The sequence below is a fragment of the Tamandua tetradactyla genome, chromosome 6 (assembly GCF_023851605.1).
Source record: "Tamandua tetradactyla isolate mTamTet1 chromosome 6, mTamTet1.pri, whole genome shotgun sequence".
Classification (NCBI taxonomy): domain Eukaryota; kingdom Metazoa; phylum Chordata; class Mammalia; order Pilosa; family Myrmecophagidae; genus Tamandua; species Tamandua tetradactyla.
In genome coordinates, this window is record NC_135332.1 from 113976867 (window position 1) to 113991471 (window position 14605).

The following is a 14605-nucleotide window of genomic DNA, read 5'->3' on the forward strand; positions in this document are numbered from 1 at the left end:
CTGATTTTAGAGATTTACTTTAGATACTGCTAAATTCCTCAAATAAGAGAAATTTCAATGACAAGAAAGTTAAGTATTTTAAAAACTCTTGAGCAATAGTAATCCTTCTTTGGTTATTTCATCATCAACAAGTTTTCTGTTAACATTTCACAACACAGGCAAGAAATACTCTTCAAATAAAAGTGGGGGTTGATAGTAGATGTTAAGTACAAGGAAAGACACATTTAATGCATGAAAAGAAAGAAGGTACATCAGAAGAAACCAAACTGCTTCTCCTCCCCTGAGGGCTCACCTGCTCGGGACCCATGGAGGACAACCCTGATGTAGGCACAGAGGTCACTGAGGTCATGCTGATCTGCCCTGTCATCTGGTTCATGTTGTTCATACCACTTGTATTGGGAGCCATGGACACATTGATGCTCATATTGTTATTGTACATGCTGGTGTTTGCTTGCTGCCCAAAGTGTGGTGGGGACTGTTGCGAAAACATGCTATAAAATAAAAATAAAAAGATTAAGACGCTAAAGTCCTATAACAAATAGAAGCGGTATTTCTGAGTACTTGTTCCTTAGGTATTTACTTTAGAATGAAGGACTTATGCTGAGTGAATGTGGAGTGGGACAGTCAGCACATGGTGAAATTGGTACAGTCCCTACTTTCAGGCCTGTATCAGACACACTTTTTGTTTTTATCACATGTATAATAATGGATGTTTTCTAGATCATGGACTTCTATCATCAACTGGTAGAGTGGAACCCTTTTAAAGTAGCTCCCTTCCCCAGTTTTACATCCAGTGCAAAGGTAGTCTATGAATGATATTATCAAGGACCAATGTGGCCATTAAGCTGTAAATTCTGGTGACTTCTGCCCTAGGAAAAGTGAGCTGGCTTGATAACTTGATATTGCTTGCTTGAGCAAAGAAGTTAAGAAAAATACAGAAAAGAGACAGGTGGTCTACGCTTATATGAAGAGACAGGTAATGCTGTATTACCTGTTTCCGCCCATATTGCCCTGCGCCCATCCATTCATGTCTGAAGAGGCCTGATAGGCTGGATTCGCCTGAGACTGCTGTATCATGGGACTCTGGGTATGTGCCATCCTGGGCGACATCAGAGGACTCTGGGGAGTTGTAGCCCCAGTGAAGCCTGGGTCAGGTTGCTGACTTATTCCTTAAAAAATAAACATGCAAAGGAGATTGTTAGTTTTACTGTAGAGACCCAGGGTGGGCATAAGGGGGAGGAAGGTGTGAAGAGAACATTTCAAATTGAATATGCATAGATAATTACTTTCAAATACCTGACCATGTGCTGGTTAATGACACATATTTTTAAAAGATTCCAAGTTGGGATAAAATACAGAAAGAAAATGTCTCTATACCTTTATTCTCTACAGTGGCAGGGTATGTGTGCCTAGGATCCATATTAACCATCATACTTAGAGTAAGAAAGAGGAATTACTATTCTTTCCCCCATATCAATAATGGGTCAAATGTGTATATTTCCTCTTTGACCTGAAATAATCATTGCCTTTAGATTAAATTTCAATATATAATAATAATTGGATTGTTCTAAATTATTAAAGTTCAGCTACATATAGAGTCAATATATTTAAGCAACTTCTCACAGAATCAACTCAAGTTTGTTCTATGATGAGATAGAGGCATTTAAAACATAAATGTGCATTCATGAGTAGCTTGTTTTGTCTTTATAAAGGGCCTTGTGGTACTCTGGAGTTATTCAAGTTTAGGGAGGTAAGAAAAAAAATTCACCTTAAGCTTCTTGTTCAATTTAAAAGCAAATGGTATTTACATTAAAAGGAAAGAAAGAAATTTTATCAGACTTTTCTAAATCATCAAAAGGAAATAGAGGAAAAGAGTTGGGACACAAAGAAGGTAACTTCTTAGAAAATATGACAGATGATTTAAATCAAGTCAAACACATTTTTACTGAGGTAATTTGGAAACATGCATATTTAATTAATATTTAAATTAGCCACAATAAAAAATAAAATCTTTCTATTCCTTTAAAGAAATAGGAGACTTGAATTTAGTCAACACAAAGACATGATAGTTATTTACAGATATTCTGGCAAAGGGTAGGAAAAGTCATAGCATGCTGTATAATATATGTTGTATAACATATATACAAAGCAAAAAAGCAAAAAAGCAATCGTTTTCAAAGCACTCTTCAACAGTGGTTACAGGACAGATCCCAGAGTTTGTCATGGGCTACCATAGGATCCTCTCATATTTTTCCTTCTAGCTGCTCCAGAAAATAGGAGGCTAGAGGGCTTAAATACTTTTTTATCATCACAATCAACTTTTTTTTAATGTAAGCACTTTTATCAATAATTCAATTATTAATTGAACATGACATGCATATACATATTAATGTTTATGACATTACACTTGGTATCTCATCTCTTAAGATTGAAATTAAGTAACAAATCAATATTAAGAAAACCAAAAGGGCTTCTACTATAGTTTATATATAGTACTTTTCAAGAATAATCTATTCATTATAGATTTGATATTAACTTTAGAGTCTTCATCTTTAGAAGTGGTAGGTGTCTATAATTTTATATTCCTATGTCTTTCAAAATTTTATATATATTTATTAATTTGCTTGAGTCAGACTCAGGCTTTCAAATATAAATAAATAAATGAATGAATAAAGAAAGAAAGTACCTGTGTTTATAATACTTACATAAACATATATCTTCATACACACTCATACACTCGCTAGAAAGACTCACGACACAAGCAGATAACTATTTCCGTCATTCCTAAAGACCCGCACTCAGAGCAAGGGCAGCACCTGAGCTGAGAGACTGGAAGGTACTCTGTGGCCCTAGGGGACTCCTGACAGGCCCCAACTGTCCTCAGACATTTCCTATAATTCCCTGGTTAGTCAGATTCATTTGGGAGTAAGGCAAAGAGCTGTGGGAGAAGCTGTGACTGAGGCCTGGGAGACACTGGGGAGAAAGGACTGGTGAAAGGTGGTGGGGATATAAGTCCAGTACCATAGTTTGGAGGAAATGGAAACTGCTGGGCATTTGCCTGGGGAATCCGGGGGTTGCTCATAGTTGCTGGTATACCACCAGAAGCCACCATGCTTGGTGTCATATTCAATCCTTGTCCTCTCATCATTAAAGTTCGTTGCTGAACTTGCTGCTGTTGATGCATTTGTCTCTGTCGAAGATGCTGGTTCAGGATTTCCCTCTGTCTCTGGGCCAGCATCTGTGCATTAATAGGACCCTGAAATCAGGGGCAATTCATAGAGGAAAACATTAGACGTAGATAGATTTAAAAAAGGAAAACATTAGAGGTAGATAGATTTAAAAAAGGAAAACATTAGAGGTAGATAGATTTAAAAACAAACTGTATATTATAAATAGAATAACAAATAGTGTTGTCACATGTAGAATTATTTGGAAAATAAAATTACATGGAAAGGGGCAGGTCATGGTGGCTCAGCAGGCAGAGTTCTTGCCTGCCATGCTGGAAACCCGGCGAGCCATGGTGCCTGTCCATGCAGAAAGAAAAAAAAAATACATGGAAAGAACATCTATAGAGTTGAATAACTGGTGGTTGAAAGTATATGCTTCTAAGTTGTACAGAAATGATATAATGATTATTTTGAAACTTACATATATTAAGTTCAATGTTAATATCAATTAACTTTGGACTAATAGCTATGTATGAGGACTTCAAAATAACACCAGTCCTATCTATGAAGACTCTGTGGTATAAACCTTGAGGATGGCAGTTTAGGGTCTCATTCAAAGGATATTCAAGTCTAAAATGAAACCAAATTACTGTGTCCAAAAGTGGCAGGGAGCATTTCAGCAAGGGCTGACTAGAGGCTGGAAGAAAGGGGGTGAGTAAAGAGAAAGGTTGATAGGAACATATAAAGAAGCCAGGACAACATGGGAGAAGATGAAGGTGGGGAGGGAGAGGGTCACAGTACTTGCTAGTAAGAAGTATAAGGATGTGTACGGGTTCAAACAATACACCTGGCAATAAAACTGGCAGTGTGTCAAAGGGAACTACAAAAGTGACAGCCGACAGACAACAGATCTGGGGTGTTTATCAGATCTTATGACCTACTAAGTTACTTTACTCAAGATATCAAAGAAGTTCGAAATGACAAGGGAAGCTGAATGGATATAAGCAGATATAAAATATGAAAGCTGCCAGCTGCGAGTCATCTGCTCCCTTACCTGTGCTGGTACTCCAGGCCTCAGAGTCAGGTTCACATTTGAAACATTGCTGATTTGATTCATAAGTGGCTGGCGATTCTAAATATATATACACAGGCATCAATCTTTTTTAAACAGAAAATATTTTATTTCAAACCACCTTCCCCAAGTATCTGCCCTCTCCAAATCAATGTCTGTATGCTATCGGATATTAACATGGCATTGTGGTTAACCTTTTAAAGTTAGTTACCAGTCAGGTTTCACATTGTTCCTAACTGAGAAATTATTCTGGACTGGTTGGAAAACATACTGTCTATAAGGAAGAAAGAGGGTAGAATGATCAGAAAAGGAGGCCAAAAAGAAGACTGGAAAAAGGCAGGCACTAATCACTTTTAAAAGTGAGACGGCAGTTTAAAGCCCATAATGTTATTTACTTTGTTACAAAAATCTGTTAAGCCTCTTTCAATGGGAATACATTTTCCTGAGCTAAATAGCTATTCCATAAGGCAGCATCACTCTGCCACCATTCAGCTAATGGCATTTTTGTCATAAAAGAGAACTAATGATGTCAGCCACTGTTTTCCTGAGTGCCTACTTTGGGTCAGACATTGCACTAGCCCCATTAAACATGCATATATTGCCCTCAATCCCTAAAACAACCCCATTTTACAAATGTGAAATACGGAGGCTCAAAAATCTCAAGGTTAGATAGCTGTAAATAGTAGAGCTAGGAAACAAAAGGATAGCTGTTCTATACTGGAGTGGGAATAGTGGAGGAGGAAGGAGGACAGGAAGCAAAAAGCAATATGAAAATAGTAAGATCACTTTGGAAAAGTTTTAACCCACCAAGAAAGACCTGGAATGAGATTTAAGCCCTCCAAAATAACACATGATTGCTGTGCCTGAGCCCCCAGCTGCTACCACCCCCTGCCTTTCCAGGTACCAACAGAAAAACATACCTGCTGTGCTTGAAGGCGATGCTGAAGTTGGAGTCTCAGTTGATTCGGCTGGTTCTGCACTAGGCCAGTGGGCCTAAGGCCAGGTCTGGGTTGCATACGGAGTGTGGCATAACTAGGCCTTTGTCCCATGGTGTGAAAGTTTGGATCCTGCATGGGAGTATAGCTACCCTGGGCCATCTGTGCCTGAGATGCATACTGCTGAGGGAAAACAGGGGCCTTCTGCTCCACCATGAGGCTGGAGTCCTGACTCGAGAACTGTTCTGGATCTACTGCTTGGCTCTTGAAGAGAAATCCCCGGAAAACAAACAAATAAATAAAACCACTAAAAACAGCAAAGTAAATATAAGTCTGTTTCCTCTCACTCTCAACAATTTGAGTTGTTTATGCTGGGTGTCTTACACAAAGGCATTTTAAGCTTGTGCACTCTTCTTTCTAGAAAATCCCTCTGTTCAATCGAGCCAGTTGTACAAGGAAGGAATCAGAGCTCAAGGGGGTCAGGTGTGCTTTCTTGACTCCCAGCAAACACATTTTCCAAGGGAAGGGGGAGAAATGGGCCATGACTACAGAAGGCCCTCTCCTCTTTCCACCAATGGGAGACTGACCTGGACATTAAAATGCCACTATCTCCTAGAAGTGTTTAAGTTATTGACTGATAATTCACACTTTGTACAAAAATCCCTGTAATTGGACAACAACCTTGGTTTCCAGCTGGAATCAGCAGTGCTGGGATAGCGACCACCATTACACTCATTTTGGAGATAAGAAAAATGAGACTTGGAGACACGAAACAAGTTGCAACAAGGTTACGTAGCTAGTAAGTGGTGGGTTCCAATACAGGCTTGTGACAGAGAACCTGAGCTCTTTATGGTGAGGTCCACAGCCTTTACTTGTTTTCTGTGGTCTTTACATGCCCCACAATTTGCCACCATCCTTTTGTTATCTACTAGACCTACTGAATGTGGTTATAACTCTTGACTTCTTAGGAATTAGCCTCTCTGAGTCAGAATGAGGCAGGTATAGAAAACCCAGAACTTAACGTCTCTAAAGGGGAACATTTTAGACCTAGGTGGGCCTAGATGTCTATTTGTAGAGAGGAAAAAAGGTACATCTGGCTGACTACTCTTCCTTCTCCTCTTTCTAGGAGTAACTGCTACAAACCTGATGTTATAATGGAAGGAGTGGAGCACCCCAGCAGTAATAAAACCCTCTTTAGTCTAATAGCTTCCTAGGCCTCCCTCAAACCAGTCCACTCATGTTAGTACAGGGCCAGGTACCATCCAGAATCCTGGGCTCAAATCTGCATGGCCCTGAAATAAAACTGTTAGAACTGAAGGATTGATTAACCTTCCCACGATAGTTTTAGAAATGTGGATGTATTAAGCAGAGGAAACAGTTTGTTGCTGAATTACTATTCTGATTGCATGCACAAAACAATCTCAGAACTTTAAATATTTACTCACTTTTAACAGAGAGAAAATTTAATTATGTAATTTCTATTTTTAAAGAAAATACACAAACATCTGTACTCTTCTTTTCCCGATTCTACCTAAATTATATTTCTATAATTCAATTTAATATGATAATACTATAGTGATAAATTTGACAAAATAAAATAGAACACAAATAACTGAAAAAAGAGACTAAAAATATTAGATGAAATGAAACTAGTTCTGACAAAAACAACGTATAAGTCACTAAGCAACCCCAAAGATCACATTTTTAAATGCCACTTTGCTGTACTGAAGGTTAACAATACCGAATGTGAAACTCTAACTGCCCCTAAAAACAAAGCATACCAGTCACACAGAAAATATTTAAACTCCATTTTCATATATTTCAGGTTATATCATGTAACCGTGAGTAATTTCTTTCCATTCTGCTGATCTCAATATGAATTGGCATGTCTTTAACTCCCACTTATGGCTGCTAAACTGGGAATTATGACAATACTATTTTAATGCTTCAGAGAAGTCTCCAATGACTTGGCATCTCACAGACACTGATGACATGTCATAGGTCCAAGTAGTAAGTGGGACATGGGAAGGTACTTTTTGGTAATAAAAAAATAAAGGTCATTCATGCTGAGTAAGGAGGAGGACAGGAAAAAAAGAGGTAAGTGATAGTTTTCTTCTGGGTTACTCCTTATGCAGTAAATCAGGATGTACCGCTTCACGTAAATCTAAGTGTACATTAAGGTGCATTTTAAGAGTAGCCAGATTTAGATAGTACTGTTATTTCATGAGATTGTAAAGACTACTCTCAGTGTTTTCCATTCTTGGGCAAATGTTTATGTGGGAGTAGCAAAAAAGTAGGAGAGAAAGAAAACAGTGCTAGTCTGTTACGAGGCAAAAAAATGAAAACAAAAATAAAATCAAACTGAAAAGCAAACTGCAGATTACCTATAAACCAAGAAAATGGTTTCATTCCCATGAGTACTGAAGCCCCAATCAGCTTCCCTTCTGCACATACCTGGCTGACCAGTTCAGGTATTCCCAAAGCTCTATCAATCTCTTCCAGGCCATCAAAATTCCTTAAGGCCAAATACAGCTGATCTAGGAGAGCTCCCTCATCGCTTGGAGACTCTGATGCAGGATGTGGACACAGCAAGTCATCTGGAGAGCTGCCAAATGGCTGCCTGTAAAAAGACAGACAAAAACCTCAGTCTTACAGGACAATTTTTTTTTTCTGAAAGGCAAAGTATCAATTGATTCCCAGTGTCTTGGAGTAAACTACAGCGCTAGACAACTTTGAATAAAATAACAATCTCAAATAACATAAAATTTATTCAGTGCCTAACACAGACAAGACACAAATTGAGGTACCTATCTGTGTATACGATACTTGTTTTTTTTTCTTTTTTTGCATGGGCAGGCACTGGGAAATGAACCCAGGTCACCAGGATGGCAGGTGAGAACTCTGCCTGCTGAGCCACCATGGCCCACCCGATATTTGTTTTTATTATTCCCATTTTATAGATGGCAAAGCTGAGGCATAAAGAGGCCAAAACACTTGCCAGAGTGCACAATGGCAGACATCACAAAGCTGAGATTCCAATACAATCTATCAGATTCCAGAGCCTACCCACCCCATTTCCTTTCACAAATCTACAGACTCTTTAAGCACACACACAGATATATACTCTTCATTGAAGTAATGAAAGAACTTTTCTGAACTTTATAGGGAAGACTAATTGCTTTTCCAGTCTTATCCCACATGAGGCTATGATAACCCAGCTTGGAAGACAGAACTATAAGCATATAGACTACCATAACTTTCTTGAACTCAGCTGCAGTTACACGTAACTTGGTGGGACTAACAGGAACTTTCTCAGTCATGAATAAGAAAGACTTGTATACATCTATTAAAGCTCTCAAAAGTGTGGTTATTAGCATTCTTAAGTTAGACATGCAAGGAAAGTGGATCATAAATATGCAAATTATATTTGTTGTTTTAAGGTAATTAGTGATAAAATAATAAAACTACACTCCAAACCCTATGGGAGCTTTTTAAAAAGAGTTTCTGAGTTACTTTAATAACAAAAGGGTAAATGATACTTGTTTTTGGCCAGTCGATTCTGCAGTCATAGAGTAACTGATGTTCTAGAGAACACAAAAATTTATAGGTAAGTAATCTCACTGTCAAGCAAGTGAGAATAAATTCATCAAGGGATAAAGTTAACTATCTAATCCAATTCAGTACACTATTTTTTAAAAAAGATAACCTAATATGCTACTTTGATCTAGAATCCTGAAATACTGGAGTGCTGAGTATTAAAACCAACAACTAATTTCAAAGGGTTATAGCACAGCACATTAAAAAACAATCTATGCTCTCTATTTATCCCTAAACGGGGATAAATATTTATCCCTAAATGGGGATAAATTCCCTAGTGAAAAGGAAATCACCCAATCCAGTGTGCCTTCTCAAAGAGCCCTGGGCACTGCTGCCCTCTGCTCAGCCTATACTCCCACCACCTAGAGGCACTTCAGCCTGGCTGAGCTGCCTAGCCTTGGTCGCTATGCTATCACTCAGCGCCACTACACAGTCCCACATATTTCTAAAGGCATCTGCCAGTATTTTCGGTGCTCTCAAAACCTTGGCGTTTAGAAATCTTTCTACATTTGCCCTCTCTCATCATCACTGCTTTTGTTCTCATTTAAGACATTATGTGCTATCCATTGGTCTAAGGGGTACGTGGCCTGGGCTATGGAACATTTCAAAGATCCCCAGGTGATTCTAATATTCAGAAAAGTCTGGGAATCACTGTGTTAAAAGCATAGGTTTCTGTTTTCAGACTGCCTGGCAGTAGACTCCCGACCCACCCACTTCCTTGCTGCAGCTGTGGGCAGGTATTTAACCTCTATGCCTCACTGTCATCAAATGTAAAATGCACATCATAGTATGTCACACCTATCTCAAAGGGCTCTTGTGAGGATTTAGTAAGATAATCTACATACAGTATATAGAACAGTGATATGCAGTAAGTGTTCAATAAAGATTTTTTTTTGGAAAAAATAAAAACACTTCATGTACTAAAATAGTTTTCTTACTGGCCTTCTTGCTTTTCCTCTTCTACCTACTGCACTTGCCCAGAGCTAATGGTCTGATATCAAATGTGATCAGATTATTCCACTACTGTTTTACTCAGGGAGTGGGAGGAAGGAGAAGATGCAGAAAAGTGGCAAGAGGGAGAAAACTACAGAACTGCCTATCACAGAAGCAAAGACAGGAGGAAATTCCCTAAAGAGGAATGACCAACACTGGGATGTGGTAAAAACTTAATGAAAAAGAGTTCAAGTCAGCCAAGTGTGGGTGTCCTCTATCCATCAAATCGTCTTATGCCTAAAACCTCATAAACCCCACCAAAGAGGCTAGTTAAATGAGGCATTCAAGTATTTTCTTCGTTTGGCCTTATTTAAAATTTTCAATTTCTGCTGGTTTTTTTAAAGGCTTCTTTCATACCCTGCCAACAAAACCAGATTTTTCCATTTGATGATAGGCTAATGTGAAATTTACTCTTGTATAGCTCACCAGCAACAAGGCTGCATGGACTCTGTGTAAACACAGACTTCCTGGTCTTTCATCTGACTGAAACCCAGTTTCAGAAGGAAGGCGAGGAACTGTCTCGTGCCTTACTAACACAACTCAACCAGCTGAACGACCAGAAACACAACCAGATGCTTTAAACAAACAAACAAAAACCATAATCCCCCCAAACTAATGCAAATGTTCATTCACATGTAAACAATTTCCTTCATAGCAAAATAATCCATTTTTGTTAGATTATTTTCTTTTTCTCAATTAAAAATTTAATACTAATGTTATAACATAGTTTAAGAAGTAAAATAGTACCTTCAGGCTTTTCTACCTTGGTTAAGGCCCTCTTCAACTCAGCTGGGACTCTCAAGATGATTTCCTAACTAGTTTTTGCTTTTAGTCTCTCAGATTCTCCGAATCTGAGGCTGTCAGGTTCCTCTCCCTAAAACACAGTTTACTAAATATACCAGCTTTATCCAAAAACTTTTATTTGATTCTTGAACAGGAAAAATGTCTAAGTTCTTGTGCCACAGTTGAGGAATTCAAGGATTACACAATTTGGTAATGCCTTTCCAAACTTTAAACTCCTGCAATGACTTCCCTATAAGCACTGCAAGCTCCAGGCAAGCTTGGTCAATTTCTCTTCCTTCAGAATATGCCATATATACCACTATAGTTTTGAGACCTATCATTTAATTCTCCCCCTTTCTTCTCTAAGATTCTACCTTCCTTCACGTATCAACACACCTCCTTTACAGCCACTCCTAGCCAAGCCCCTGCCTACCTCCTCTCAACTCTAGTCCCACCTCTGTACTATGTTGGACTGACTGACATTTATATTAAGAACTTCAACTGAACACTGTGCCCAGGAGGACAAAAATTATGTCTCGTAACTCTTTGTTGTTTGAATATAGACACAGCATATGTTCTAGCTGTTGAAAATAAAAGGTTCCTAATTTAACCAGACCGTTTATATACCTTAAAAACCATTTTTATATTCAGAAAAATACACCATGTTGTGGTTTGGTATTATAAATTTTTTGGTCATACCATGAGTTGTATCACCCCCCCTTAAAGACATCATAATATGTTTGGCTTATAGAAAAAAGTAGTGACTCACATTTCTAATCACAGCTATATAAATGGCCACCAACATAAGATTTAACTGTCCTATATTTTGGGTAATTATAATTATAGTTATAATCTAGCATCTGAAAGATAAATATAATATTAAGATGAGGATGGAACTCAGAGGAATAAAGAAAAGAATACACACAGACTCTAGGCTGGCACAAAATAATAACTAATTAAAACACTAGCAGGAGGTAGATCCATTATTGATAGAAAGCCCATTTCTTGAAATTTACACTTTCATTTGTAGACTAGTAGGGAATTAAGGATGGGGATAAGTACGGAATAAGGTCAAACTCTGAACTCTTGTTTGAGAATCCATACCATGACCAAGAATTCACTTTTTACAAGTATTTGAAATCATATGATCAGAAATACTCAACAAAAGAAATGTACTCTTAGAGATATATTTTGAACAAGAGAAAATTATCTTGGAAACTTTGTACTTAATGTGAAAGTAAGCCTTTGGTAAAAGGCAGATACTGTATTTCAAATATTTATACTTTAAAAAATCTAACAGAAATATCTTAAAAGTCATCTTAGAATCTATTTTACATACTTGATGAATGAAGAAAAAAGTACAAAGGAAATAAAGAAGATGGAAATTATACAAACTAATGTGAGGTTTATAAAGTCAAAATATTAAAAAATCTGTTCCTAAATAGGTAGGCAGTATTAATATAAAATATTAACTGTGATACTTACAAAGAGGATTTTTTTAAAAAGCAGTGTTTTTTTCTCTTATTTTAAAAGACAGAAGTGGTTAGAACTTTTATTATTCATCACTTCTGAATTTCTATGACAGTAAGAATACCATAAAGTTGGCTAGTTTGTTATAAATTCCTTTTCATCAGTATTATTTAAAATAAAAGAAGTGGGATCAGTGGCTGGAAAAACTGAAATAAATTTAAAAGTGGTAAAAATGTACACAGTTCTTAAACAAAGAAAATGGTCAGGCAGTAAGAGAAGCAATAACGGAATGGGGCAGAGCTGAGTCACAGAAATCAGCACAGTAAACTGAACAAGCTGACTCTGCAACTGGACTATGGGTAAACACTGGAATTCTTCCATTTTTGTTTTGACAGAATTCTCATCTGTTTGGGCAACTATGAAAATCCTAGCTTTGGGCTTAGTTTTCCCTAGAAACTAAGCTTTGACGTTTTATCCAAAAATAACTATCAAGTTCTGGACTTAATTATTATCCTACATCTGTATTATGTACAAGTTTCCATGGAAATGGATGGTTTTTTTTTTTTTAACATATCAAACACATTTAGAAAAAGCATAACACTCAACGACACCATGAAATTAGAACTGCAGAGCTGGAAGGACCTTGAAAAATGACTACTTCCAGGTAGACTGACAACAGTGGTTGTTTACATGACGCTTGATTCCTAAGCCACACCAGCAGGATAGGGATTACACAACACCCTTGGTAGCTAGCTAGTCCAAGTAGGAACCATACACTGACTGAGGTTCTTCCTCAATATAGTCTCCCACTGCCTTGATTCTACTCAAAGTGCAGTCAAAGGAGCAGGAAATGCTCCTACCTCAGGGTTCAGAACCTGCATTTTAACAAGACCCCAGAGGTGGTTCATGGGCACAGTGAGGCTTGAGAAAACAGCAGTCATCAGCTTTTCCCCCATAAGGACGAAATAAGGGTGAACATACTTTTTTTTCCCCTCAGCAAAAGTAACTCTAGTTTGATGAATGAAAAAAGAAAAAATGTATAGGACATTGGGGACATTGTATCTTTGAAGGTTTTGAAGAATTCCCCTAAAAAGCAAAAAACCCCACAAAAACCCCAACTGTAGTTCCAAACCTTTTCCTCACATATCCTATTGCTGAGCCCATATTCATCTTCAATTTTATTTTTTTAACTTCATTGAGTCCTCTGATTCCTTCATTATTCTCTTAAGAAACAAAAAAGAAAATGCGTGCATTGCTATAATTCAGAGACTCTGCAATGCCAACTAAGACAAAAGTATTACATCTCAAAGCCAGGAATCACTCTTAAATCTCTCTTTTTAAAAAACAAGAGGCTCTGGAAATATATTCCGCACTTAAGAGATTTCAGATATCCTGTTTATGAATTTGACAAGAATATTGCCTAATTGTAGCCTCAAAATAATAATCCTTGAGGGACAAAATGTCCAGATTCCAGTAAGGTCTTCATTGTGCCTCTTATACCAACATGTGAACCTAAGAAGTTGAACAAATTTACTTCCTGGGAAATGTCGCCTGCATCAGACTTCTAACTAATCTTTCTGCCTCAGAGCTCTTCACCCACCCCACCCAGAGCACACACTACCATGATTTCGGTCTCAAGGTCACCTATGGAACTTCTGCTTCGGCTGCTCTGCTAAAACACAATGAGGTTATGCATATAAAATAATTTTTACTGCATGTTGGGATTGCAGGAAATAATGGAACTCTCAAAAAGGCAATCACAAAACAAAAATACCTATGAACTAACACTTGAGCATCCTGTCAGCCACTGGTAACAGGTGCCTTTTTTTTTTTTTTTTAATCCACGCAGAAGAGAGTTGGGACTTTGTGCTATAGCAAAGTAAAAGAGCTAACCTAATACTGCTGGGTTAAGTAGAGGGAACCTGGAAGGAACTGGAGTAGAGCCAGGTTAGTTGTGGATCTACCTGGGAAAGAATGATGCAAATCCTCCCTGGAAAAAAAGCAGCCTCAGTTTGGGCCCCAAGTGTTACACTGATCAAGATCAACTAACTATGAAATCCCAATGAAAAATTGCCAAAATGTTCAGGAAAACAGGCTACCAGGAGTTATAGTCAATCACTGGATTTAGAACACCAAAGGATTCAGATATGGGAATTAGATAAATAACAGAAAACAACCTATGACTGTAACAATTAAATAAAAATGGAGTCCCAAAAACGAACAAACAATAACAGACTCTGAAAAATGACTAGGGAAACAGAACTTTTAGAAATGAAAACTATAATTGGGGTAAATATAGGTAAAGAGATAAATGGTGAGCTGTAATATAGAAAAGAATAAATAATCCTGAATGCAGTACAGAGACAAGGAAATGGGAAAATACACAAATGAACAAACATTAACAATGGGTGATGGTGATGAAGCTACAACTCTGTGTATGTAAATAACACCATTGAATTATATATTTTTTTATTTTTATTTTTTTGCATGGGCAGGCACTGAGAATTGAACCCGGGTCTCCAGCGTGGCAGGCAAGAACACTGTCTGCTGAGCCCCTGTGGCCCTGAATTATATATTTGAAAAGGAGT

At 37.7% G+C, this 14605-nt stretch overlaps 1 protein-coding gene across 6 annotated transcripts in view; it reads right to left on the reverse strand.

Annotated features, from left to right (window-relative positions):
• NCOA2 (nuclear receptor coactivator 2) overlaps window positions 1-14605 on the reverse strand; it is a 331589-nt gene that overhangs the window by 14274 nt on the left and 302710 nt on the right. For all 6 annotated transcript variants that reach the window (XM_077166969.1, XM_077166970.1, XM_077166965.1 and 3 more), the window contains 6 exons: window positions 7629-7794; window positions 5160-5438; window positions 4222-4299; window positions 3022-3256; window positions 992-1169; window positions 293-491 (listed from right to left, as the gene is read on the reverse strand). In XM_077166969.1, the coding sequence (XP_077023084.1) occupies window positions 293-491; window positions 992-1169; window positions 3022-3256; window positions 4222-4299; window positions 5160-5438; window positions 7629-7794 (1135 nt within the window). The remainder of the gene's footprint in view (window positions 1-292; window positions 492-991; window positions 1170-3021; window positions 3257-4221; window positions 4300-5159; window positions 5439-7628; window positions 7795-14605) is intronic.